The sequence below is a fragment of the Liolophura sinensis genome, chromosome 2, assembly GCF_032854445.1.
Source record: "Liolophura sinensis isolate JHLJ2023 chromosome 2, CUHK_Ljap_v2, whole genome shotgun sequence".
Classification (NCBI taxonomy): Eukaryota; Metazoa; Mollusca; class Polyplacophora; order Chitonida; family Chitonidae; genus Liolophura; species Liolophura sinensis.
The window spans coordinates 4,179,255-4,204,262 of record NC_088296.1 but is presented as its reverse complement, the minus strand read 5'-3'; the positions used below and the strand labels follow the sequence as shown (position 1 = coordinate 4,204,262).

The 25,008-nt window shown below is 39.3% G+C and overlaps 1 protein-coding gene across 2 annotated transcripts; it reads right to left on the bottom strand.

The window, feature by feature from the left end:
- Positions 1–3,956: 3,956 nt before the first annotated feature.
- LOC135462871 (CDC42 small effector protein 2-like) lies at positions 3,957–24,994 on the bottom strand. Of its 2 annotated transcripts, XM_064740163.1 has the most exons (5): positions 24,835–24,994; positions 15,129–15,267; positions 14,234–14,332; positions 12,455–12,574; positions 3,957–10,717 (listed from the first exon to the last, which is right to left on the bottom strand). In XM_064740163.1, the coding sequence occupies exons 2-4, from the start codon at positions 15,183–15,185 to the stop codon at positions 12,455–12,457; spliced, it is 276 nt and encodes a 91-aa protein (XP_064596233.1). In that variant the 5' UTR covers positions 15,186–15,267; positions 24,835–24,994; the 3' UTR covers positions 3,957–10,717. The 2 variants fall into 2 exon arrangements, with proteins under 2 accessions (XP_064596233.1, XP_064596234.1); XM_064740164.1 differs by lacking the exon at positions 24,835–24,994 and having other exon boundaries at positions 15,129–15,281.
- Between the last annotated feature and the right edge of the window lie 14 nt (positions 24,995–25,008).

Genomic DNA, 25,008 nt, shown 5'->3' with positions numbered 1-25,008 from the left:
AAGCAACTTGCTGGAGTTTGGTATGTTTACTTTCTTTTCTGTTAAGGGCTAGTGGGCCTCCTAGACGGATTTCATTTCAATCTGATTCTTCAGCCTAGCCAGTAACCTACATGCTGAACACTTAATATTTTACTGAATTTTTTAACTTTTCTTTTAAAAAAGATGTGGAGACGGCTTGATCTTTCCCAAAACGTCTGGATTTGAAACCCGGGGGAACTGCGTGTACAGCCCGTGGTTCGAGGCCTTCAAATTATCAGGGGGAGATAATACCGTTAGGTTCGAATGCACCTATACGGCCTGTAACGAGAACTGTGATGGGGTAGGTTTACCTAGGAATAAAACCTTGAATTTTGTAATAAAAACATTTGTTTTCGTTATCGTGGACCTAATCTGTATTTACATTCTTTAGACCACTTTTCTTTTACTCGCTTATAAATGCTGATATGGTTTATAGACTACATTTTTAAATGATTGTCTCCAAAGGTTTTTGATTTGCTTCAAATTTGAAATTCTAATAGAGCAGATATCTGCTGCTGCACAAATTTTACATTTTCACAAGGACCGTTTTAGTAACTGCACTTTTCCCAATCCTTCAAGGATTCTTGTGCGGTGGAAGTTGAAGTCATCAAGCCAAAGCGATCGGTTCCAGGTGAGCATAACTTGGTAAAAGCGTCAGCATAAGGGCAATTATAAGTAAGAGGGGGGAGGGTGCTCTTTTCTCCGCCTGCAATAAAAATTGCTGCTGTGTAATCTGTACATTATAATTTCTTTTGGCTTTTTTCAGATCGGAGGACGTTTGGAATCCTATCCAGATCTTTCCACCTCAACTGAGTTTTTCAAGTCGTCCTTTTTGTTTTTTCATTTTTTTTTAATTTAACTTTTTATTTGTTAGTCTCTTCGTTAGTATATTCTGTTATTCTGTATACCAAGTACAGTCGATTAAACGAGTTTAATTTTATCACGAAGAAACGCTGCGTTATGGATCTTCATTTCGAATGACATTTTGATGGCAGTTTCACGATCTCTGGTTTTCCGCGTTTCTTCGCATCGGATGTTGGAATTAGCCGAAATAGAGGCTGGAAAAATTGAACAATAGACCTAGCTATCGGTACACAAGCCCCCTCCAGGGTGGGCGGAGGGGAATTTCATCTAGTTACAACACTTGATCTCCTGTCTTCCAGACAGTCGGGACACCCCAGTTTCCTCCACTTAATAAAGCTAATTTCAATCGAATGAAATGTTCACTTAAAATAAAAATTGAAAAAAAAATTTTTTTTTTTCCAAGTCGTTGTTAATTACGCATTAACAGCCTGAAATCTTTCACCATTTAAAGACTGTCGTTTCTCGATTCCAGTTTCCACTGCAGTTTCTATTGAGCTGCGTCTTTATGCGTGCATAGAATACTTTAAGTTTAAAATCATATGCAGGTTCATGAAATTTCGACTGTGCCCCAAACGTGTCCCGCAAAACGCATCGCGATATTGGTGTCTATTTGACTAATATAATGCCATGAGCTAACTGCAGGTCGTGAAACATTTTATCGGAAAATCGTAAAGTTAAAACGTAATTTAAGAATTGTCGCGTGAGTGACCTTGTGTTTTTGCCGAGGACAACTTTCGTAAAATATATGCCAAACCAGTAAATTGAGCAATACAAATGACACCCCCCCCAATGGACTGCAGGGTTTTTGGCCACAAAACCCAAATCTAAGGTAGAATTGAAATCAACTTCTAGTTGAACAAGGATTTTTGCGTTTTAGACAGGAATTTTTTTTTTTTTTTTTTTAAACCAGTTTCACTGAATGTTTAATTTTTTTTTCTGTGTTGGCATTTCGCGTAGTTTTATGGTGCATGAGTTATAAGTGGCTACTTTCAAAGCATTTTCGTGAACAGTTTCAAGCAAAACTGAGGTAAATCGACCAGCCGGATTTTACCACGTAGGCGTGATCACTTGCCGATCTTTATGGCATCCACGGCAAAAGTTTTAAAGGACACTGAAATCTAGTGTTAAATTCAACAGTGGTGCTAGAATGTATAATTTGCTATTGCAGCAGATTGTTCGTTTTTTTTTTTTAAAACTACTTAACCCGTTAGTCTAATAGGATTTCGTGTTTTGAATACGACAGAATACGGTTATATCGGGATACATTCTAATTTCGGTTAAATTTTTGTTTCTTACTGCCTGTGGATAAACCAAAGGGCCAGGAACTTTGAATGCCAATTTCCATCTTAATAATGCTTTGCTGTCGTTACAAACAACGTGGGCGGAAAACAAAACCAATTCACATTTGGAGAAAAATACTACGGAAGATATGTAGACACATATAGGCAAGGTCCATCCGACCACAGCAATCGTGGTGAACCAGGCGGGGTGCATGTAGACGTGGTTTATTGAGGGGAAATAAGAAGGGGGAGGGGGACCGAAGAGAACCAAAGGCTGGTCGCAGTGTTTTATTCATATGATGAACCCAAGGGGTTTTAAGGATCTGTTTTATCGGTGGAGGAAATCTGTGCGGCAGATGTCATCACCGACGTTTGGCAAGTCACTGCCAAACCTGCTTGCGTGTAACATAGAGATAAGCGCACTATATATTGGTGGAAGGCAAGTTTTCTTCAAGGAGCCTTGGATAATGGAAACGGCTAAATGCAATCGCTTGTCACCACGACAGAAGCCAACAGTGTGAAAATAACTAGTAGCAACCGGATGTCGCAAATAAGTGAAGGGTGGAGGGGGTGACCGCGTAGAGCCCAGGGTGGCAACAAGTGAGGGTTGAATGAGAGGACAGCGTTGAGTCCAAGGTGGCAGTAAGCAAAACTAGTTCAGATCAGACATAAACAGCTGGTGGGTGCAGTATGAAAGCGAATAAAGGCCAAGGATTGAAATTTTAAAGTATTTGATTGTTTTACACCATACTCAAGAATACTTCAATTATACGACGGCGGTCAGCATTACCGTGGGAGGAAGCTTGGCAAAGCGTGGGTGAAACGCACGTCCATTCGCACATATGGCGGGAGAGGAAGCCAGCATGAGCTGGGCTTGAACTCGCAGCGACAGCATTGGTGAGAAGCTCGTGAATGGAGATAGAAGTATTGGGTGGAAGAAGAAACAGAGTAGAACTCCGAGGCAAAGTGGAAGATGGAATTAAGCAGGGCTAAAGGGTGACAATAAGCCACCACAGGTTTTAATTTTTTAAAGTATTAGCCACTGTGTTATCGGAGTGCATGCTAGCTTCCTCTCCGGTCGTACGTATGAAGGTCTCCCAGCAATGTGCGGATGGTCGTGGGTTTCTACCCGCCATAATGCTGGGTCTATTACCATTAGGGTCTATAGGACAACAAACACATGAAATGCTCCAAGAGTCAGAAAAATACTTATTACAATTGTTTATTTATTCTGTGTATTAAAATAAAGTGAGCACATAGTTTCATTATTATAGAATTCAAATCAAAAATATATAATCCCACACATTTAATTTATTACACCATGCTTTTCTCAGGCAGACCTTCGCAAGACAAACTGTACAGACAGTGGACCTGACAAGGCAATCTACATAAGGCAGTGTACTTGACAAGACAAACTGCATAGAAAATGGACTTGACAAAACAAACGGCCAAGGCAATGGACTTGACAAGACAAACTGCATACACGGTGGATTTAACAATGGAAACTGGATCACAACAACCTATTTGGCTCTACTTTCAAAGCCGCTTCCATAGCGACTCAATCAAGCATTTGTGGATAAGCTTAACTTCCAACAGTAACTAAATATCAGGCGCGTGTCATTAAACAATGAACTCTGCTTTAACGCAACAGAGAGAGTAGATGTAAGTACTACACTAATGACAGAATAAAAGTACAGTAGGAACAGTTAATGTATTACATTTGACAACACAGCCCGTGGCCATTAGAGAGTGCTATTGGGCAGCACATGGGTAAGAAAAAAAAAAACCAAAAAAAAAACAGCTGACAAAGGTATTAAAAAAAAGAAATGGAAAAACAAGCCTTCTTCAAATGGTCACAAAAACTTCATTTCATTCACGAAATTTAGAATACATGTTATCATTACTCCACTTTAAAAGAATTAAAAATAAAAGAAAGCTGGTGGAGAAAAACTTTTGGAAGTAAAGTCACCAGAAAAAAACCCTGGAAAAGCATGTGGAAATAAAGGCCTCTTGTATTCCAGTATTTGCAAATAACTCCTTGGCAAATTATAGATTTCGAAAACCACAAAGCTACGAGAGTAAAACTGTTCTAAAAAATAGTGTTAAGGTAATGAAGCATGGTACAGACTGGCATCAAAACAATACGAAGTCCTTTGCGATGAATGAAGTCTCTGTAAGTAAGTCTGCAAAATGTTGAACAGCATGGGATTTGTAGACACTTCAAAACAGCAAAGTCATTGTAAATAAATTCAGGACTACAGTGCCATTTAATTTGGATACTTAACAGCTTTCATACAAACCCCTCTGGGTAAGTGGATTTTCTCCAGTGTCATGATGTGATAAAGGGACATAACTATTGTGTAACGTCTTCACTACAGATTTGTCTATTTTCCCCTCACTTGCACATGTGCAAGATCACATAGTACACATGCATGTAATGTGATTAACATAATGATCTGTGTACATAACCTAAAAGTCACTGTTTATCAGAGTGCCATGTGAATACAAGGTACATTATGCAAAGTGCACTAGAAGTCTTGCAACGCCCACTCGCAGCCTCTTAGCGTTACCACCCACACAGCTTAGTGTTACCATCCACAAAGCTATCTTAGCGTTACCACCTACAAAGCTATCTTATTGTTACCACCTACACAGCTATCTTAGCATTACCACCCACAAAGCTCTCTTAGTGTTACCCCCCGCACAGCCCTCTTAGCCTTATACGCACAAAGCCCTCAGTATTACATGCATGTAACACCCATGGCCCAGTGGTTTACAACTCTACTAGCTAATACTGGTATTAACTCATATTTTGTACTTAAAATTTCAGCCAATCTCAGCAGCCATTGCAGTTTTCCAAAGACAAAGCATTACAGCATCAGTTTTTTTCATATTTGATATAATGTTAGACAACTTTTTTAAGGTTAAGTGCAAAATTGAAGACTTGGCTCAAGGTTAAATTTGGTATTAACTATTAAACCAGTTATAAACAACTTGTCCAGGAACAACCTGCTCTGTAGGCCTTACGTCACCATGACTGTTACTGGCTTGTAAAGCTTTGAGGGCCTCATTCAAGTTTGGCCTTGGTGTCTGATGTTAAGTGCTCATGGAACATCCAGTGAATGATTGCAATGAAAGGATGTTAAAGAACATATGCATGGAGAATTATTAACGATACAACAAAAACTGGAGCACAGATACAGACATCTAAAAACCGCTTAAAACCTCTGTCCAAAGCTATAGTAAGGGGAAAACAATGAGGCTCACAAGCCTCCTGCAAAGGGAGGCAAATCTTGGTGCTCTGTTCTTACTTGAATAAAAACTAATACCAGCTATGGTTATTCATGGTCCCTTGTACTGTTGTTGAAATAACTAGTTATGTAATTTATGTAGGTAGAGGGCGCTAATGTTTCATCTCTTACAGCTGAAAGATTTGCCTCCCTTTGTGGAGGACTGGTCAACCTCATTTCCTGAAGCTTACTAGACAGGAACCTGCTACATCTGTTCAACCCTTGGTGTCATTAAAATTTGCCAAACAGATTGAGTTATGACGGAATCCGATTCCAAGCAAGCAATCAATCGACCGATAGATAAATCTGGGCCAAAAACATGAGGGCATTTTTTCTCGGCTAAAACCATTCCTAAACTATTCCTTCCTCATTGTCAAATACACCTAACAGAACTGCACACGCACACACACACACACACAACTACTGCACTACCGGCATAGTAGATAGCATCGCAAAAAAAAAAAAAAAAAACAGTTAGCCAAACAATACTTCTGCCCATCGGTAGCCATTATCTAAGATGTTAGTAAAAGCTGTTATAAAAACGTCAGAAACGTACAGGAGTCTGTGGAACACAAACAGCTTCCCCACAACTTTTCCTGGATCCAGGAATTTCTGCTTATCCTTCCTTGAAAAATTAAATCAGAAGGTTTCCAGAATCTAGAGTTTCCACATTTTTTAATTTTTGGGGGAACACTTTTTCCAAAGCATATTTACTAAATTGTACACTCAGTCAGTTTTCACGGCCACTGTCTGGTCCTAAATCTTATCCTGTCTTCCTCAGTAGATCTGGGAGCATCAGAACACTCTGATTCTACTTTGAAGACCAATCAGGCTTCTTCCTGTGTTGCTAAGGACACTACATATTCTCCGCTTAGCAACAAGAAACTTCTAAGTGTCCGATTGGCTACAGCGAGACATGATTGACAGAGGTCATTGAATCTGCCCCTGAATCAGGCCACACCCACATCTACCTATGCTAAGTCTTACGGACATGATGGAAAGCAACACAAGTACATAGGTTGGTCCCGATTTGTCCAAAGTTGGTTCACCTGTATTTATGGTAGGATCAAGGAATATGCTCATGTTTTAATTACCACAGAATTCCCAGTCAGCTTGAAAGAGGAAAACACATCACAGGTTCTTTGGATTGGTACATGAACATGAAAAACTTGACACTCTCAGTCTGATCAAAGTTTCCTGAATAAAAGGTCAACCATGATGTACCGGTACTGGTTCAAGCTACCCCACTAAAAGGGGAGGCAAATCTTGTTCCTGATGGAACAGCAGGGCCTCTGACATCCTCCAATAAAAATAGCAGCTACTGTTCTCTTTGATCACGTGATCTATCACTGAAATAACTGCCACCTATATTCCAGTAGACAGAGGGCACCTGTTAAATCCTTTAATAACAAGATTTGCTTCCCTTTGCAGAGGGCTGGTTACCCTTATTTATGATACATATTAATAAGTCGATTATGGAGATTACACTATTGAGTCCACCAGTAAGTCCACTAAAGAGATTCACCTCATGTATTATTTCACCAGTGCCATTTTGTAACTTCATTTCAGAACTTCTCCCTCCCCAAAACACCTTAAAACATTCAGTTATCACACAAAGTACATTTCTACTTGAGTTCTCAACACACTATGTCTTTACGACAGGCAAAAATAAATTAGGTGAAAAAAAGCATGAAATCCAAACAAGGCAATGGGAAAAAAAGAGTAGAAAATCAAAAGCAAAGAGACAAAAATTACAAAGATGGCAATACAAAAAATCTGCATAAAAAATTATATAAAAAAAAATTATCCAAAGAAGAGAGATTACAAACTTCAGAACACACTTTATAATCCTTGTCTCCCACATTGTGTTCTATCTTCTTGTGAAGACACTTTCAGACATTAAAAACCAACATGTTAGATTCGCATGGAGTATACATACATTCTGGTTATTTTTAATGCTGGGAAACAGCATGTAAGGATATTTCACTCATTTCTGAAGTCCTTTAACCAGCTGATCATGGTTGGTGTCTTTCAGAGATATTCAAGCGCATTAATGCAAAGAATTCCCGTCATCTCACACCAACCATACCAAATGTTCCACCGATCAAAACTGGCCTTTTACTGGCGACAGGGGGACCATTTAGAACTGATAAAAGACATGTGCACAGAATATTTTCAGGCTAACAATTTCTCTCGTATTGCTAACAAAACCGCCAGTATCTACATTCTGAACACCACAATTGCCTGTATTACGTAGACTTGGGCTCCAAATTGTCACCAGGGCCAAGTTTTTCAAAACTGAAGTAGCAGTTATTTGTATTAAGACTGGTATTAAGACTGGCCTACTGGTTGCCACCACTTTATGAAAACAGGCCAATCTGTTGCCACCACTTTATAAAAACTGGCCAAATTGTTGCCATTACTTTATAAAAACAGGCCAAACTGTTGCCACGGCTTTATAAAAACAGGCCAACTGGTCGCCACGACTTTATAAAAACAGGCCAACTCTTTTATATTCTCAAGATGTTTTTTCAGATTTTAAAGGTCCATGAAATACGAATCAGGTCTTCCGAGCCTTGTCCTAGCACATGACATCTGACATATCTGATGACCTAACAAACCTTTTCTTGCGTTATTTTCTGACGTCAGTATATATAAGTAAATGTAGGTCAGAGATGCAGAGTACAAACATGTGTGAACCAACAAGCCTATATTCACAAAATCAACCTAAAAAAGAACCAATATGATAAATAGAAATATGCTTTTTTAAAACAAGGGGAGACAACCCCTGCGGCCCCCCACAGCACACGCTACAGTCTCGTAAAACCATGAAGCTTTTAACAGTTTTCTATTTACATTCTTATAGAGCACCAGTACATCAAGAAGTTATGCAAGTGTATATATGTACATGTTAAAAACAAGTTAATAATAATTTGATAATATATAATTCACACAAAAAATTCAACATTGATCACATCTTAAGATACAAGTATAAAAGTGATGGGTGCAGAAAAGTGCTTAACATATGAAAGGTTCCTGCAAATCTAAACCAGTAGGAAAGTGGATAGGCACTGGTTCCACATACCTGTCAAGAGGGTGTAACACATCAAGGGGAGGCTACTCCTACAAAAAATAGAATCTCCCTTTACAACAGGGGGGTGTATGCATGTCCACTCAGCTTTCCTGGGTAAGTACTTAAGCATTCTGATATTACTCATCATAACTAAAACAAGGAAATAATGGTACAAAAACAGATCTGCAAACTTATAAATAGTTGTGAGAAATCTGCAAAAGGAGAAAAAAGAAAAAAAAAAAAAGCCCCCGAAAAAGCCGGTCATGACAAATTCGCTTCAAAAACATGATCTGAACAATGCTCAGGTATGTGGTCAAAATAATAACTTTTGAATGTTTTAACAATGTCAAGTTATAAAATGTTCATTGTTACAGTCTTCCATGGAAGTTTTAACGATGTCAAGTTATAAAATGTTGATTGTTACAGTCATTTGTGGATGTTTTAACGATGTCAAGTTATAAAATGTTGTTTGTTACTGTCATCCGTGGATGTTTTAACGATGTCAAGCTATAAAATGTTGTTTGTTACAGTCATTCCTGGATGTTTTTAACAATGTCAAGTTATAAAATGTTGATTGTTACAGTCATTCCTGGATGTTTTTAACGATGTCAAGTTACAAAATGTTGATTGTTACAGTCATTCCTGGATGTTTTAAGGATGTTAGGATATAAAATCTTGATTGTTACAGTCATCCATGGATGTTTTCCAATGAAGAATATGTCAGTTTGGAATTTGCTTGAGGAATATTTTCCGTCTTTAAATATATTCTTTGGGGAATTGCTAAAGACCACATACATATCATTAGACAGCATCACTGTTTAAAGAGTCTTGATTAATAAAGTCTTGGTCCTGGAGCTAATCATCTGGACAAAGTGGTTCTTTCTCTGATCGCTTAATAATTCCTCAACATATACCGACCACTTTCAGGATCCTTATTGGATGTCACTGTTATTAAAGGAAAAAAAAAAAACACTGCCGAAAACCTCTCTGGTCACTGAACAGTGGCATTCTCAGATACAGAAGTGCCAACAACTTTGGATATCTCTTACATGTAAATCAGAAGTAGTTGAAAACGATGATGCTTTCTTTTCCAAGTTCCTTCCAGCCTGTCTTGACAAACAGGTGTCAAAAAGACCCTTGAAGATGGCTCCTTATTTCTTTGTCAATAATGACGTTTTCAGATTAAAAGCCCCAAATCCGAGCGGTATTACTATGCTAAAGAACTGAAGCCTAAACATAAAAAAAGCCATTTCTTTCTTGTAAATGTCTAATAACTTTTACAAGTGTTGTTGTGATAAAGAAAAGAATTATACCGAAATGTCCTTTTTCAATAAATTCATCACAGTAGCAGGAGATAAAATGTCACCATAAAACCGGGTAAGCAAACGTGACAAATGTGTGTCTCAGATATTATTGTTTTATATAAAAAGTTTTCAGATAACTGGAAAGCAAACTACATTATGGTCTGCATAAAAAAGGGTAATTAGACAGGTGATATACATTTTCATGATCACAAAACTCTGTCTTCTGTTGCCATGGATACCATGATGATATTAAGGATAAACTGTAGGGTATCCAGGAAGATAGAAAGTATGCTATTTGGCTTATCTCTCGGGGGTGCCGGGTCACACAAATACCACCTAAACAAGAGGTCAAGAGGTCAAGGGGTCAGTTCCCTGAGGAAGTCTGTGATACAAAAACAGAACACAAAAACAGTGCTTAGGGCCATCCAAGATACACCAGGAAATTCCTCACAAAAACAGCGCAGAATCACATCCCAGATACACCAGGAAGTTATACACAAAAACAGTGCTGAGGCACGTTTAAGATAAGATATGGCATACAGGTCTCTGTCCCCACGAGATACCCCAGGAGAACGGTTTGATATATGTGGAAGAGTCCACGGACAGCACTCTGGGATATCCACAGAAAATGTCTCACACGCCATGGTGTGATGTATGTATCTGTTTAGAACAATCCTTGGACACAGGTGTGTAATATCAGTGAAAACAATCAGCAGACACCACTCTGTGATTTCAACGGAAAACACCTGAACACCACTGTGTGATATCCATGAAAACAATCCCCAGACACCACTCTGTGATATCCATGGAATAAAATGTGGTTTGGAACTTCCCCGTCAAGCTATCCAGGCTGATGAATCAAGCTCTCTCTTTCTCACAACGGAAAATCTGGAAGAGACAGTTAAGTCCAAGGTAAATGACAGACACAGATGAACTGATCTGCTCGACACAACTGCTTCACATGGTCACCTACAGTAGACAGAGGCCTCTTGATTACCTACAGTACACAGAGGCCTCAAATCTGCTTGACAATTGCTTCACATGGTTACCTACAGTAGACAGAGGCCTCATGGTTACCTACAGTAGACAGAGGCCTCACATCCGCTTGACACAAAAGCCTCACATAGTTACCTACAATACACAGAGGCCTCATGGTTATCTACAGTAGACAGAGGCCTCATCATTACCTATGGTAGATAGAGGCCTCAAATCTGCTTGACACAACTGCTTCACATGGTTACCTACAGTAGACAGAGGCCTCAAATCTGCTTGACACAATTGCTTCACATGGTTACCTACAGTAGACAGAGGCCTCATGGTTACCTACAGCAGACAGAGGCCTCACATCCGCTTGACACAAAAGCCTCACATGGTTACCTACAGTAGACAGAGGCCTCATGTTTACCTACAGTAGACAGAGGCCTCACATCCGCTTGACACAAAAGCCTCACATAGTTACCTACAATACACAGAGGCCTCATGGTTATCTACAGTAGACAGAGGCCTCATCATTACCTATGGTAGATAGAGGCCTCAAATCTGCTTGACACAACTGCTTCACATGGTTACCTACAGTAGACAGAGGCCTCACGGCTACCTGCAGTAGACAGAGCCCTCACGGTTACCTACAATAGACAGAGGCCTCATGGTTATCTACAGTAGACAGAGGCCTCCTCATTACCTACGGTAGATAGAGGCCTCAAATCTGCTTGACACAACTGCTTCACATGGTTACCTACAGTAACCAGAGGCCTCACAGTTACCTGCAGTAGACAGAGCCCTCACGGTTACCTACAATAGACAGAGGCCTCATGGTTATCTACAGTAGACAGAGGCCTCATCATTACCAGTGGTAGATAGAGGCCTCAAATCTGCTTGACACAACTGCTTCACATGGTTACCTACAGTAGACAGAGGCCTCACGGTTACCTGCAGTAGACAGAGCCCTCACGGTTACCTACAATAGACAGAGGCCTCATGGTTATCTACAGTAGACAGAGGCCTCATCATTACCAGTGGTAGATAGAGGCCTCAAATCTGCTTGACACAACTGCTTCACATGGTTACCTACAGTAGACAGAGGCCTCACGGCTACCTGCAGTAGACAGAGCCCTCACGGTTACCTACAATAGACAGAGGCCTCATGGTTATCTACAGTAGACAGAGGCCTCCTCATTACCTACGGTAGATAGAGGCCTCAAATCTGCTTGACACAACTGCTTCACATGGTTACCTACAGTAGACAGAGGCCTCACGGCTACCTGCAGTAGACAGAGCCCTCACGGTTACCTACAATAGACAGAGGCCTCATGGTTATCTACAGTAGACAGAGGCCTCATCATTACCAGTGGTAGATAGAGGCCTCAAATCTGCTTGACACAACTGCTTCACATGGTTACCTACAGTAGACAGAGGCCTCACGGTTACCTGCAGTAGACAGAGCCCTCACGGTTACCTACAATAGACAGAGGCCTCATGGTTATCTACAGTAGACAGAGGCCTCATCATTACCAGTGGTAGATAGAGGCCTCAAATCTGCTTGACACAATTGCTTCACATGGTTAAATACAGTAGACAGAGGCCTAGGCACAAAAATCTTAATCACAGACAAATATTTTCACTCACCTATGTGCCATTACTACTGGGCTTCTGTACATCTAAATCTATCACATCTAACTCTATGTTGACAGGAGATACATTAGAGTAGCCTCCCTTTGATTTCATCTGAGTCTGTATAGAGGAAATCTGAAGAATAAAAAATGATGACTGTTTTATTTTTTGTATTTATATGTAATGCCTTACTCAAAAATTTTTCACGCTTATTTATTTTATTTATTGGATTGTTGTTTTACACCGTACTCAATAATATTTCACTTGTACGACAGCGGCCAGCATTATGGTGGGAGGAAACCGGGCAGAGTCCGGGAGAAACCCACTACCAATTTTCCCATTTACGGTCTGAGAGGAAATTTTTCAGGTAGTTTCATGGGTGGAAAAACCGAAGTACCTTAAGTTATAACAGCCCTTTGCCAGGGGTAATGACTTTCTCAGAGGTCAAATATCTTGAACAACCACATCGAATCATATTGTTGTCATTTTTATTCAAATGACCAAAGACCAAGAGAAGAGCTGAAGAGGAAACAATTTGAAGTCTTTCTGTGCCATGTTTAGAAACATCTCAGATGAACGAAACTTGACTGATCATGACGGAATTTTTTTTCCTGCGAGGTAATTTCCCTGTTTACATGTCATTCTTCTTTTCATTCGCCAGAGAGGGGAAAAGAGAATTACCTACACATCTACTGAGCACCCCTACCCAATATGACAGGTTCAGATTATGTCTAACAAAGAATTTTTTAGCACTGGCCTAGCCTAGATCCTCTTCCTGGAGTCCCTTCCACACAGTGTTCGCAAATGTGCGAAAGCGCAACTGTCATGGTCACAGGTACAGTTAGGCCTGTCGCAAAGTTACTGTACATTTGATTTGTAGAAAGCCTCTCTCGACTCCTTCATTATTACAGGACGGGCTTAGCTCCCCCACTTTAATTTCAGAGGAGGGACTTCAGGCCCATCACCCCACATATCCCTCACCACCCCCGGTCCTAGGTTTTGCCACTGTGCTTTCAAGCCTGACCTAAGGCTGGCCCCTTCCCTAACCCTAGGGAGAAGGGAACACTCAGTCATCATGGACAGATCTTGCCCATACCCAACTTACCATAAAGCAAAACTTAAACACACATGGCTGAAAAAAGGAAGCCACACTGGCAATGCTTTCATCTTTAGACATAGTATAATTTGTCATCTTCAAGAAATATGGAAACGATATCTTATCGGGGTTTCTCAGTTTGCACCACATTTATTCATGGTAAAGTTTTGCCTTACATTTTTACAATTATTTAATTATTTGATTGGTGTTATGTGCTGTATTCAAGAATATTTCACTTATACGACGGCAGCCAGCATTATGATGGGAGGAAACTGGGCAGACCCTGGGGGAAACCCATAACCATCCGTAGGTTGCAGACAAGACCTTCCAACTTACGGCCGGAGAGGAACCCAGCACGAGCTGGACTTGAACTCACAGCGACCACATTGGTGAGAGGCTTCTGGGTCATTACGCTGCTCTAGCGTGCTAGCCAACTGACTCACAGAGGCCGCCTACATTTTTATAGCCTTCATCTACAAGTGTTCAATTAACAGCTCAAAAGTTTATAAGAAATGAGGCTCACATGATTAAAGAGGTATTTACCAAGAACCAATGAGAAAAACAATGTGAGCAGAAATGAGAAAAACAATGTGAGCAGAAATGAAAAAAACAATGTGAGCAGAAATGGCAATAAAGTTATGCGTTCTAACCGCTGGACAATGAATGTTCAGTGAATACTGAAGACAATGAAGACATACGTAAGTGCCGTTGGTGGCATCGCTGGACCCAATGTGCCCAGTGTGGCGGAAGTCCTGGGGCAGACCAATCATACTAGGGTCCAGTCGCCGACGCCTCTTCTGCGAAGGGAGATAACCACACATGAGTAGGGTGAAGCCGCATGACCAGTGTGAAGTAGTTCAGCACTTTTCAACATTCTTAAAAGCCAATCTATTCTACGAAATCAGGGCTGAAAATTTACCCTGGTCCCATGCCAGTAGAAGCTGTGTTTGGGCATTAAACAGGTTACCATGGTTACATTAAACCAGCATTGGTTTGGCCACTAAACAGGTTACATCAAACAAGATTTGGTCTGACTTACCTGTGATTTGTCAACATCTACATGTAACAATATTTAGTTACAAATGACTGTACCTACATTTATAGGCAAACAACTGTCTACAGAAATATGTCTTTCACTAGAAGAAAAATTTATATATACTTACTTATTTAACTGGTGTTTCTTTCCGTACTCAAGAATATTTTACTTATATGAGGCTTATATCAAAGAGGACTGGCAGATTTAAAAAACACATTGTTTGCCAGAGACACATTTCACAGTTACTCGTCTTGTGCTCAGAGCTGAGGCAGGACAGAACAAACATTTATAATTTTAAGGCCTTCCATGTGGCCTACACGTAGGTTAGGATTGAACTCAAGGTTTGGTTTTTGAGACATCGTCAAAGCAAATCAGGTGTGTGTCACAATGAAAAAAATATATGTATTCCATATTGAAAATATCTTCATTTATTCATTTATTTGATTGGTATTTTATGTCAAACTCATGAATATTTGACTAATATGACAACGTGGAAAATATCCAACCATACATACAGTTATATAAGTATGTAAGCCTAGAGCTCTCAGGCTACTTACAGCTGGGCGGGGCTGCTCTGTTACACAACAGTTAAAACACATCAGCAAATCTCCCATAGTACACCAACTGTCAATCACTGTAAAACTCTGGTCATCAGGCAAAAGCCACGCCCTTTAAATGCACTTCTGCCAAATGTACCTAAGAAAAGAAGAGATAATTTTACACATGTATATATCATGCAAACGTATACAAACACAGAGGTGTGCAGGTCCCCATGCTAGTGCAACACTATCGCCCAGGAGGCTCTCACCAATGTGGTCGCTGTCAGTTCAAATCCAGCTCACGCTAGTTTTCTCTCTGGTCAAACGTGGGAATGTCTGAAAGCAACATGCCGAATGTTTCCCCCCGGACTCTGCCCGGTTCCCTCCCACCATAATGCTGGTCGCGGTTGTATAAGTGGAATACTCGAGTACGGCAAAAAACACCAGTCAAATAAAATAAATAGATTTTTCGTGCTGATGTAGGACTCATGTGCAGTTGACATGGTTGATATTCAGAGAGCACAGTTACATGTGTTTAATTTCTGACTTTTAATATCAAAGAGTAATTTGTGAGAGTAATTGCACATCATTTCTGTTGCTGGGAATTTGGAATGTTTTTTCATGCACAGGTACAATGTATGTTTTGCTAATGGCCCAACCTTTCTCATCTGTGTGTCACATCCATAAATGTGTATGTATGCTTGGGGGTTTATGTCGTACTTTACAATCTTTCAGTCGTTCAGTCACGCTTTTGTCAATGAAGTATCATACCAAAGACACCAGACTTGATACCCCACCAAGCCACATTATACTGACACCAGGCCAACCAGTCGTGTTTCCTTGCTCTAGACTCTCAGGGCTGAGCGCAAAGCAAGGCACTAGCAAGTACCAAAGTATAACCCAATCCTCAAGGTCTCTTGACTTCAAGGTGGACAGTCTAACCATTAGGCCACATTGTATCTATGTATTACATAAAATGTGTACATGTATATACATACACAAGCTTTTCTGACGATAACTGAAACACGATTAAAAAGGAAACTGGCAGTATGGACACATACATCTACATATGTACACAGAGTTCCCTCAATATCATATCAAAGTAGTATAGTGGAAATAAAAAGGCCACCTTAGAAATCACATAATTTAATGCATTTAATTATTTGGTTTTTTAATTGTTTTTTTTTTTTTTCGAAAATAAAAGTATATGGATTTTACTTACAATTTAAATCTGATGTCGCTGTTGTTGTTGTCTCTCCTTCAATTTTGAAATAACCGTGAACCCTACTGTATAAACACGTCTTCATCTAGATATATATATTATTGCGATACATCCCTCATATGCAGTATACATGCATGCAAACGCAGAATACCTTACTAAACGCATCGCATTCAGATTGCAGATATATGCATGGCCTGCATATGTGCAATCATTATTCAAACAGATAATGCTGGAGCTGTATCTGGCATATTAACCACACGAGGAAGCATTTAACCCAACATTACACTCCATATTATGTTAGAAAACAACATCTGATAATTTGCATAAGGCCTCATGGAAAAATTGCTCGTTTTTCTATCACTGGTAGAAGGCAGAGAGTGGACTGGAAACCATCCCACCTGATGCACCCTACAAGCCTTCTCACCCAAGAACTGTACACACATGTAACCAGAGACATGAACGTCCACATGTCACCAGAGACATGAACATTCACATGTATTACAGCGGCAGGATGCATCTAGGAGGCCATCCTTCAAAAGTTCTTTCTGGTACATGTAGGTAACCCAACCCTATCAGAAAAAAATAGGGTCAATCAAAAGCCTTAGAAAATTATTGAAAGAGATGGGTATTTTAAAGAAATGAACATAGACAGAAAAATTTTGAAAAAAAAAAAAAAAAAAAAAAAAGGAAAGGAAAGGAAATTCTATCAAATAATCAATAATTCCATGAGAACATGGCCTTGGTTTGAAGAGTCCCTTGAATTATCTATAATGACAACCATACCTATAATGATCCAAACAGAATAAACTTGTAAACACACACAGTAAGTAACACCTGTAATTAACAGATACGGGAATGTACATGTATACACAGAGCAAATATTGTTACTGTACCAGACATCATGTGAACCTTTGTATACATGATTACATGTTTCTAATCAGTACCCCTGTGTAACCCCTGCAAAATGGTTCCATCCATCTTTAATCTGAGTTTGACACATTACAAAGTACCAATAAAACATGTGAAGGTCAGAGGGCAGTAGGACAACCCATCATAAAAGCAGGAATGATGGGAGAGCATGGCCTACGATTGTTCACCAGGTCATCAACAAGTGTGCCTAACTATGGGAAACGGGCAAACAGGAAGTGTGAGGGGAGAGTTGTGGTATTGACTGTGTTGTCCTCAGTCTTAACATGCTGAATGTACCTATGCATAAATAAACATTGTATATTATATGTACTAAGGTACCGTGATATTAATTGCAAAATGACGTGTTGACTTTGTAGTTGTTCCCACTCAAGCTACATATATTGTATTACCTTAAATGATGTAAAAATTCACTCATGCCTAATATCATCACAAACACCCTCACCAACCCCTGATTCTACTGATCCCAGAAAGGTGTTTTAAGGTTTGTTTGGAAGGTAAGGTGATACCCTACTGGGGAAACTTAAGTTTCAGCACCTAATGTAATATTACATGAAAATTATTTGTCTCCAAAAAATTATTTTTTTGGTTGCAATTTTAGGTGATTTAGGGTACATACCCTGTATTTATGTATTTGCTGGTTTTACAGGGGGGGGGGGGGGGGGGGGGGCAGGAACCCATGACCTTCCGCTGGTTGCTGACAGACCTTCGCACGTACGTATATACATTCTAAGGTACAGGGCTATTGAATGTTAAAATCCACGACCTTCCGCTGGTTGCTGGCAGATCTTCCCACATACGTATATACACTCTAAGGTACAGGGCTATTGAATGTTAAAATGCACGACCTTCCGCTGGTTGCTGGCAGATCTTCCCACATACGTATATATACATTCTAAGGCACAGGGCTATTGAATGTTAACTGCATTGTTCACAATCCCCCACATGGTCAACCTACAGGTACAGGTACGCACATGCGTTTGTTACGAACATGCGCGTATGTAACTGCAATTTGAGAACATCTCCCTAAAACACTTGAACCAAAATTGCATTGTATAATCAGACAAGCTTTGTACACTTGATCTCATCTCACTAATTTAACCCATTACTTGAACATTTCCAAAATTTGAAAACAATGGATTTAAATTCTAGCACCTTTATGAGCAAATCCTCTATAGTTTCACGGAATAGATGTACTTCACCAACAAACAGCCCCGGGGGTGTAACTTGCACCTCTCATGAACTCCATGAGAAGGCTTAGTGAAGATATACAAGTCCTTATACACAGAACAACATTTCAGTAATTTCAAATGTTAAAGATGATGAAAAGAAAGAAGTGTATATAGCTCTAATTTTCTATTTCATCAATACTCTTAGATGGGTCAAGGACACTGAAATTGAAATTTCTGCCCCTAAACCTTACAGGTGACACTGTGATACACATTTTATAAAATGCGATGGTCTCTGACAACTCATACTTAACTCTGTGAACAAAAGAACTTTGTAGGAAAACTTAACCTTGTACTGGTAAACCATCACAGGTTGGTTGAATTTACTCATTACTGATACATGATAACTTGATTAACAATCTAGGAGAACAAAATGTCTCTGGAACTAAAAAACGCCCTAGACGTGGTCCTACAAGGTACACATATATGTAAGTCCACACCCTAATTCCTCAACATTTTCGCTTATCAAAGAGCAAACTTTCAGTTCAATTTATATACCTTTATAATCTGATTTTGGCGACAACACTACGTAAGATGGGTTGGCTAAACTCTAGCCTTTCACAAAAACTATATTTTTATCAGTCAACACAAAATACTGCCTTCAGAATGTACTTAGTTAACCATCTTGCAAATATGTGTAAAGGCTGAAGAATTATAGTACATGTATGCATGTGGAACAACAGTGACAGTGTCAGTGCAGTCTGTTTACATGACTGTCCCTGAAGTGTTGCAACACTTCTGAGTCTAGAATCAGCTGGGAATTAACACACATGGTCATAATAAATAACCTGGAAATCTACCCCCACTAAAAGATGCCAATAAGTGCTAATAAAGCAATTATTAAATTATTTATTTATTTATTTGATTGGTATTTTATGCCGTACTCTGGAATATTTCTCTTATACTACAGTGGCAAGCATTATGGTTGGAGGAAGCCTGGCCGAGCCTGGTGGAAAACCCTGAACCATCCACAGGTTGCTGGCAGATCTTCCCACATACAGCCGTAGAGGAAGTCAGCACTTAAACTCAGTGACCACACTTGTGAGAAACTCCTGGGTCATTGCACCAACACTTTTATAAGATCACTGAAACTCTCAGAATGAGGGAAAATGTGCAACTCAAGACATGGGCCAAACTTTTAGATTATTTACTGTATGTTTACATCCCCAGCAACAATAAAAGTGAGCTCCCTTTGGTTCAAGTGAACTGTACACTCAATGCCGAGCAATTGTAACCAGTTTTTGGCGAGATCTGTGCAGGTACATAGATCACATATCAGACTGAGAGAGCTCAGTGTATATACATATAGCTATCCATTATCTCTGTGACCTTCAAATTTCAGACAAGCTTCAAAAAAAAAAATAAAAATAAGGTTGTTACCATGGTAACAGTTAGCTTTGACATGCAACAGAATCATTAGGTAAAATGATCTGGCAATGATTCATGTGACCTGAGGCTGAATCCTTACAAACACCTATGTATGCACTTGTAAGAAACTCCACAAGGTTGCAACTGTTGAACAGTTCAGTTGTTTTTTGAAGTCAAAGTTAAACTTTAACTGCATGCACTAAGCATACTCAGAATACAGGTACATGTACACCATAGAGTTAGCCAGAATTTGAAATAAGCCGTCTAATTTTCCAGTTTCTAATATTTTCTTTGTCTCTCCAATGTTAAGTTTGTGACAATAGAACGTCTCAAAGACACTGGCTTAACCCATGACATAGAGGTAAAATTTACCAGGATTATACACAATAAGATTAAATATAGATGTGCATTTAAAAATCTCTCATTCTCCAACATTTTTGCATATGAAAGAGCAGCTTTCAGTGCAATTTATGCACATTTTCGAATTGTTTCAGAGAAAAAAAAATGCAATGGTTGGATTGGCCAATTTCAGGGCTTCACAAAATGTATGATTTTATAATGCCTTCGGAATATGTTTGAATAAACACACTGCAAACATGTGAAAAGGTTTAAGAATTACACCAACCATCTTCCATCTATTTAGACATTTATGGCTTCAATGTATTTATTTCATTGGTGTTTTATGTGTACTCAATGGCAGGCCAGCATTATTGTGGGAGGAAACTGGACAGAGTTTGGGGGGAACCACGGCCATCCACATGTTGCTTCCGGACTTTCCCCACAATCAAATGGGTTAAGAGGGCCAGCGTGAGCTGGGCTTGAACTCACAGCACCCACATTGGTGATAAGCTCTTGGTTTGCTGTGCTGCACTAGCATGCTAGCCACTAGCAGTTCCCTTTTATTGCTTCAAAAATTCACAGATAATAAGCTGACCAGATACCAGTCCAAGTGAAGGGATAAAAAATGCATGAATGTACTTTGACCTCTAAAACTATATTTAAAAAACACCACCTGAGTCTACGAACAAGCTTGATTTCACTGTCTGCACAGAGCATTGTGACTCTGTCAAACAGCTCAAGGGTTCAACAATGTACATGTATGTAACATGAACACTATGCTAATGGGTACAGGACAGGTATTTCTGTGGGATTTCAAGTACAGTATCTCCCCCCAGATTACATGTAAGAGCTTAGAATTCCACGTCATCTGGCTAAACAATTGTGTCTACCTGTCCTCACATGTACACATGTATGTATACAGAGCTTCTCAGAGACAGGTAAACACAAGATGAGCTGCACAAGGTAGCCAGATAATACAGTCAGGCCATGTGCAAAAACAGGTTTGGTTTAATAACACTAAATTGTGCAATCTCAAATGGAGCATGTACAAAAAAAAAAGTTTTAAATTCCAGGTGTAATTTCCTGTACAAACCCTGCACTCAACACAGCACTCTAATAAACTTCTTTGTATTTGGAAGCTTTGCTTGCCTTTAATGTTTTCCTCGCTCCCCTGTTCACTCATTATTACACTTCTACATGGAACTTCACAGGCTAGGTTCTTCATGAAAGATTACACAAACATATCTATAATGTGGTTTACACTGAGAGGGTGGAGGACGAGCTAATTGAAGTACCCTAACTCTTCTAATTTTTGGGACACCTGGTCTGCTCTTTTTAGTCAATATACATGTCATTGTAACAAGAATATTTAGTTTCTTTTTTTCCACATGGTTAATCAATCTAATGAAAAAAACATTCATATCTTTTCACTTTTTACAAAAACTGGGAGAGAATTGTTATTCTTTGCTTTCAGCACTACCATTATTCGTCCTAAAAATGAGAACAATCAGGGTAGAACACATCGCCTTCTTCTGTGACGCTGCGGTGCTTGTGTACTACATGCACCTAGGTGTTTTATGAGCACACATAAACTGATAATTGTGACGTTATGAAGGAAAGAACAAGTTCATAAATTTTGGACCAGACATTGTTACAGACGGATAGGAATTTTATGAGCTCCCAACTGCTTGATTTGTAATCACCAATATTTTAACCAGTCGTAGCCGTGATTGCCCACATGTAGCTACATTAGTGACTGATAGGACTGGAGAGTCGCTGGTACTATTTTAGGCCAAACTTAGTAAGTTCTCTGTTTGGGGTAAATATAACCTGCTCAGTTTATGAATTTTGGAGTTTTGTTTTTTTTTAATTTGTTTTTTTTTTTTTGAAGAATGGATTCGATGCATAATGAGTGAAAGTTATTCTAGGGATGTCCACGTATTTATAAAAGAATTTCCCTGTGCAAACCTAGAGCTAAATAAATGCAGTATTTTTTTTTAGATACCTGCTTACATTTTGGTTTAACACTGAATTTAATGCACAATACACTAAGTCAAGAATTCAGTAATATATGGTATTTAATATGCACACACTGAATCAACGATGGAATATTCCCCTCGTGCTATTGAGCTCTACACATGTGCAAATCCTGAGCTCAATACATGCAGTATGTTTTCAGTAGGATGACTTCGGTGCTGTTAACATGTGTCTTATGATGTCATTTTTTCCCCCACAGTCAAATGCTTTTACTGACTTTTCATTGGTTAAAAGTGAATGGAGAGATGTTCAATGTCATCTGTCACGTAACCCTCTCATCTATGTGTTCTCTACACTCAACTGTTCGCGTTTCATACATTTCAGAATGTCATTTCTCTTTTTGTTTTGAGAAGCTCTGGATTTGAACTTCCATCAGACAGCATGTCAAATTCATAGCCTGAGGCTGAAACCCCTAGACCACTTGAGTCATTACAGAACCTGTTTATTAGACGTCTTTAGATAGATGAACATGGTAAGGGTTGAATGCGCATATACATGTACTTGCGTCACGAGCCTTTGTCACATGGACTAGCGAGGTACATCTGAAATTGGCGTCATCCACGTTTGGCCACCCTCATTCAATGAAGCGTGAATGAATTGAATTAAGTAGTGATGTAAAAAGCTAAACGTGAACAGTACCATAGTCTTTACTATAGCCTTAAAAAACAGAGCAAAGCCTTCATTTAACTGAATCAACTGCCTTTGAACTTTGACCCGTCAAGTTTTGAAATTATAAATCAAATACCAGCCTGGAAATATGCATTAGGATAAGGACATTGGCCTGCACCAAACAGTATTTTGAAAGAGACAAACTGTTTGCCGCCAGACAAAAATGAAATCTAAATAACATAGTAACTTATTTAATAACGAAAATAGCTGGAAGACTTGCCATTCCACCGTATACCAACTTTAAATTTATTTCCGATATACATCAATGCCTCCTCTCATACATACAGAGAAATGCAGCCATCGAGACATAAAAGATGCATCATTCAGGGCACATAACTCGCACAGGTGATCACAATAACTAACAGGATTTTTGTGTATCAGATCCTTACCTGTATCAGTTTTTCTAGTCACTGCTGAGAGGGCTAATAATAGTTTCCTGCACCCAGGTTCCTCACAAGGCCCAGGAGGTGATAAATGAAAGCTAAATGTGCAAAATGCTGATTTTTGCAGATTCCTGAAGTTTACAGGCACAAAGCACAATGTATATGTATATTGCCTGCGACATATGCCTCGTAGTGTTAAATGTGACCTAGTTTGACCCATAAAACATTACATCATTAAGCCCAATCGGTGTGTCAGGGGTCTCGTAACTTCACGTAATTATTGGCGACACAGGTGAAAGCTCTCGAAAACTACCACAGCTAAAAGACATGATTTTACTTAAGGTGCAAACGGTGCCGTCAAGTGGACAGACAGATGTGTATTCAATCTGGCAACTACCATAAAATAATGTTTTTTATCTATGTTAGATTGCGGGAGCTTCCATCTGCCTCGAAGATATTTGCGTGAGCTCACAAGACCCCTGACACGCCGATTGGGCTTATAATACTAGATCAACTCACTTTAGATTTAACTTGACAGAACTTTTTAATTAAAATGGCTTCAGGGCATAATTTACCTATACACTAGGAAGGATGAATATTCGCAGATGCGGGCAGCGGAATAATTTTCATTCTTTATAGGTCACATTCGCATTACAGATGACGGCCATTTTTAGCCGAATTTGAAATGTCACAAGATCTCTCAATAGACGGAAGCTGGGTGCTATTTTTCCCTCTATTGCTCATACTTTAACCTAGCAGTAGCATGCTTACTACATTACATATCTATTTCATTAAAATTCTGCACTGGAAATCGTGCTCCCATTCGGAGTAACTTATAGCAAAAAGAATGGAGAACCTGATAATGACAAATAGCATGTGTTACTTTGATATGTTGCAGTTTCATTGGCTGTGACAAGTATCTGCAATCTCAAACTTCAAAAGGCCACTGTCCGCAACTGGGCGCTAATTTGATCACGGATGCTCTCTTTTTGCGAAATGTAGTGCCACACTTACTGAAATTCCAGTGTGGCTTATTATTATCATTTGGCTATATTATGTGACAAACTCACACTATTTGACAATTTCTGACGAAAAATAAAATTATGAAATCAGATTCGGGGGTAAAATGACTTCTTGACAGGGATGGAAACAACGAATTAAGTATGTTTTGCTTAAAATACTGTGTATACCTCTGTGGAAAATTTTGCAGGTAATAAAAGTGAACAGAGTTGTATAAAACTATATGGAGCTATTACTGTTTAATTATTTTATTTATCTGATTGGTTTTACTTGATTGAAAGTACTATTACACAAAGTACACGTTTTGTATTATCACAGTTGAAACTTTTAAGGCATGCCGGTATGCACCAAAATGTATCATGGCGTGTGTTGTTGTTGTTGTAACCCGGTGACTAACTGTGCACTTATGCAGACCCTTTCACGCAGCATCAAAACAAAATTATGACACGTAAATCGGAGCCTGGGTGCAAATCTGTGGAGTTTCATTCAGACAATAACCCCTGCTGTGTATGTCGCTAGGCTCTACTTACCAGTCACCGGGAGATCGCACGGAGATTCGTCAGCTAAACTTCCGCACTTTCTCAGCCTTTTGACACCAGGCGAACTTTTCCTGTCGCCCAGCAGTGGATTCTAAAATATGCGATTATCACGCCCAAATCTCACGAGTCAGATGCCGGTTTTCTCCCTTATTTCTATCTCATTTT

Excerpts from the sequence above, each read along its gene's own strand:
- LOC135462871 (XM_064740163.1), bottom strand. The coding sequence starts at position 15,185 with ATGGGAGATTTGCTGATGTGTTTTAACTGTTGTGTAACAGAGCAGCCC. Across the intron at positions 14,333-15,128 it reads CAGAGCAGCCCCGCCCAGCT|AAGAGGCGTCGGCGACTGGA; the intron begins GTAAGTAGCCTG and ends CTCCCTTCGCAG. Across the intron at positions 12,575-14,233 it reads ATGCCACCAACGGCACTTAC|ATTTCCTCTATACAGACTCA; the intron begins GTATGTCTTCAT and ends TTTATTCTTCAG.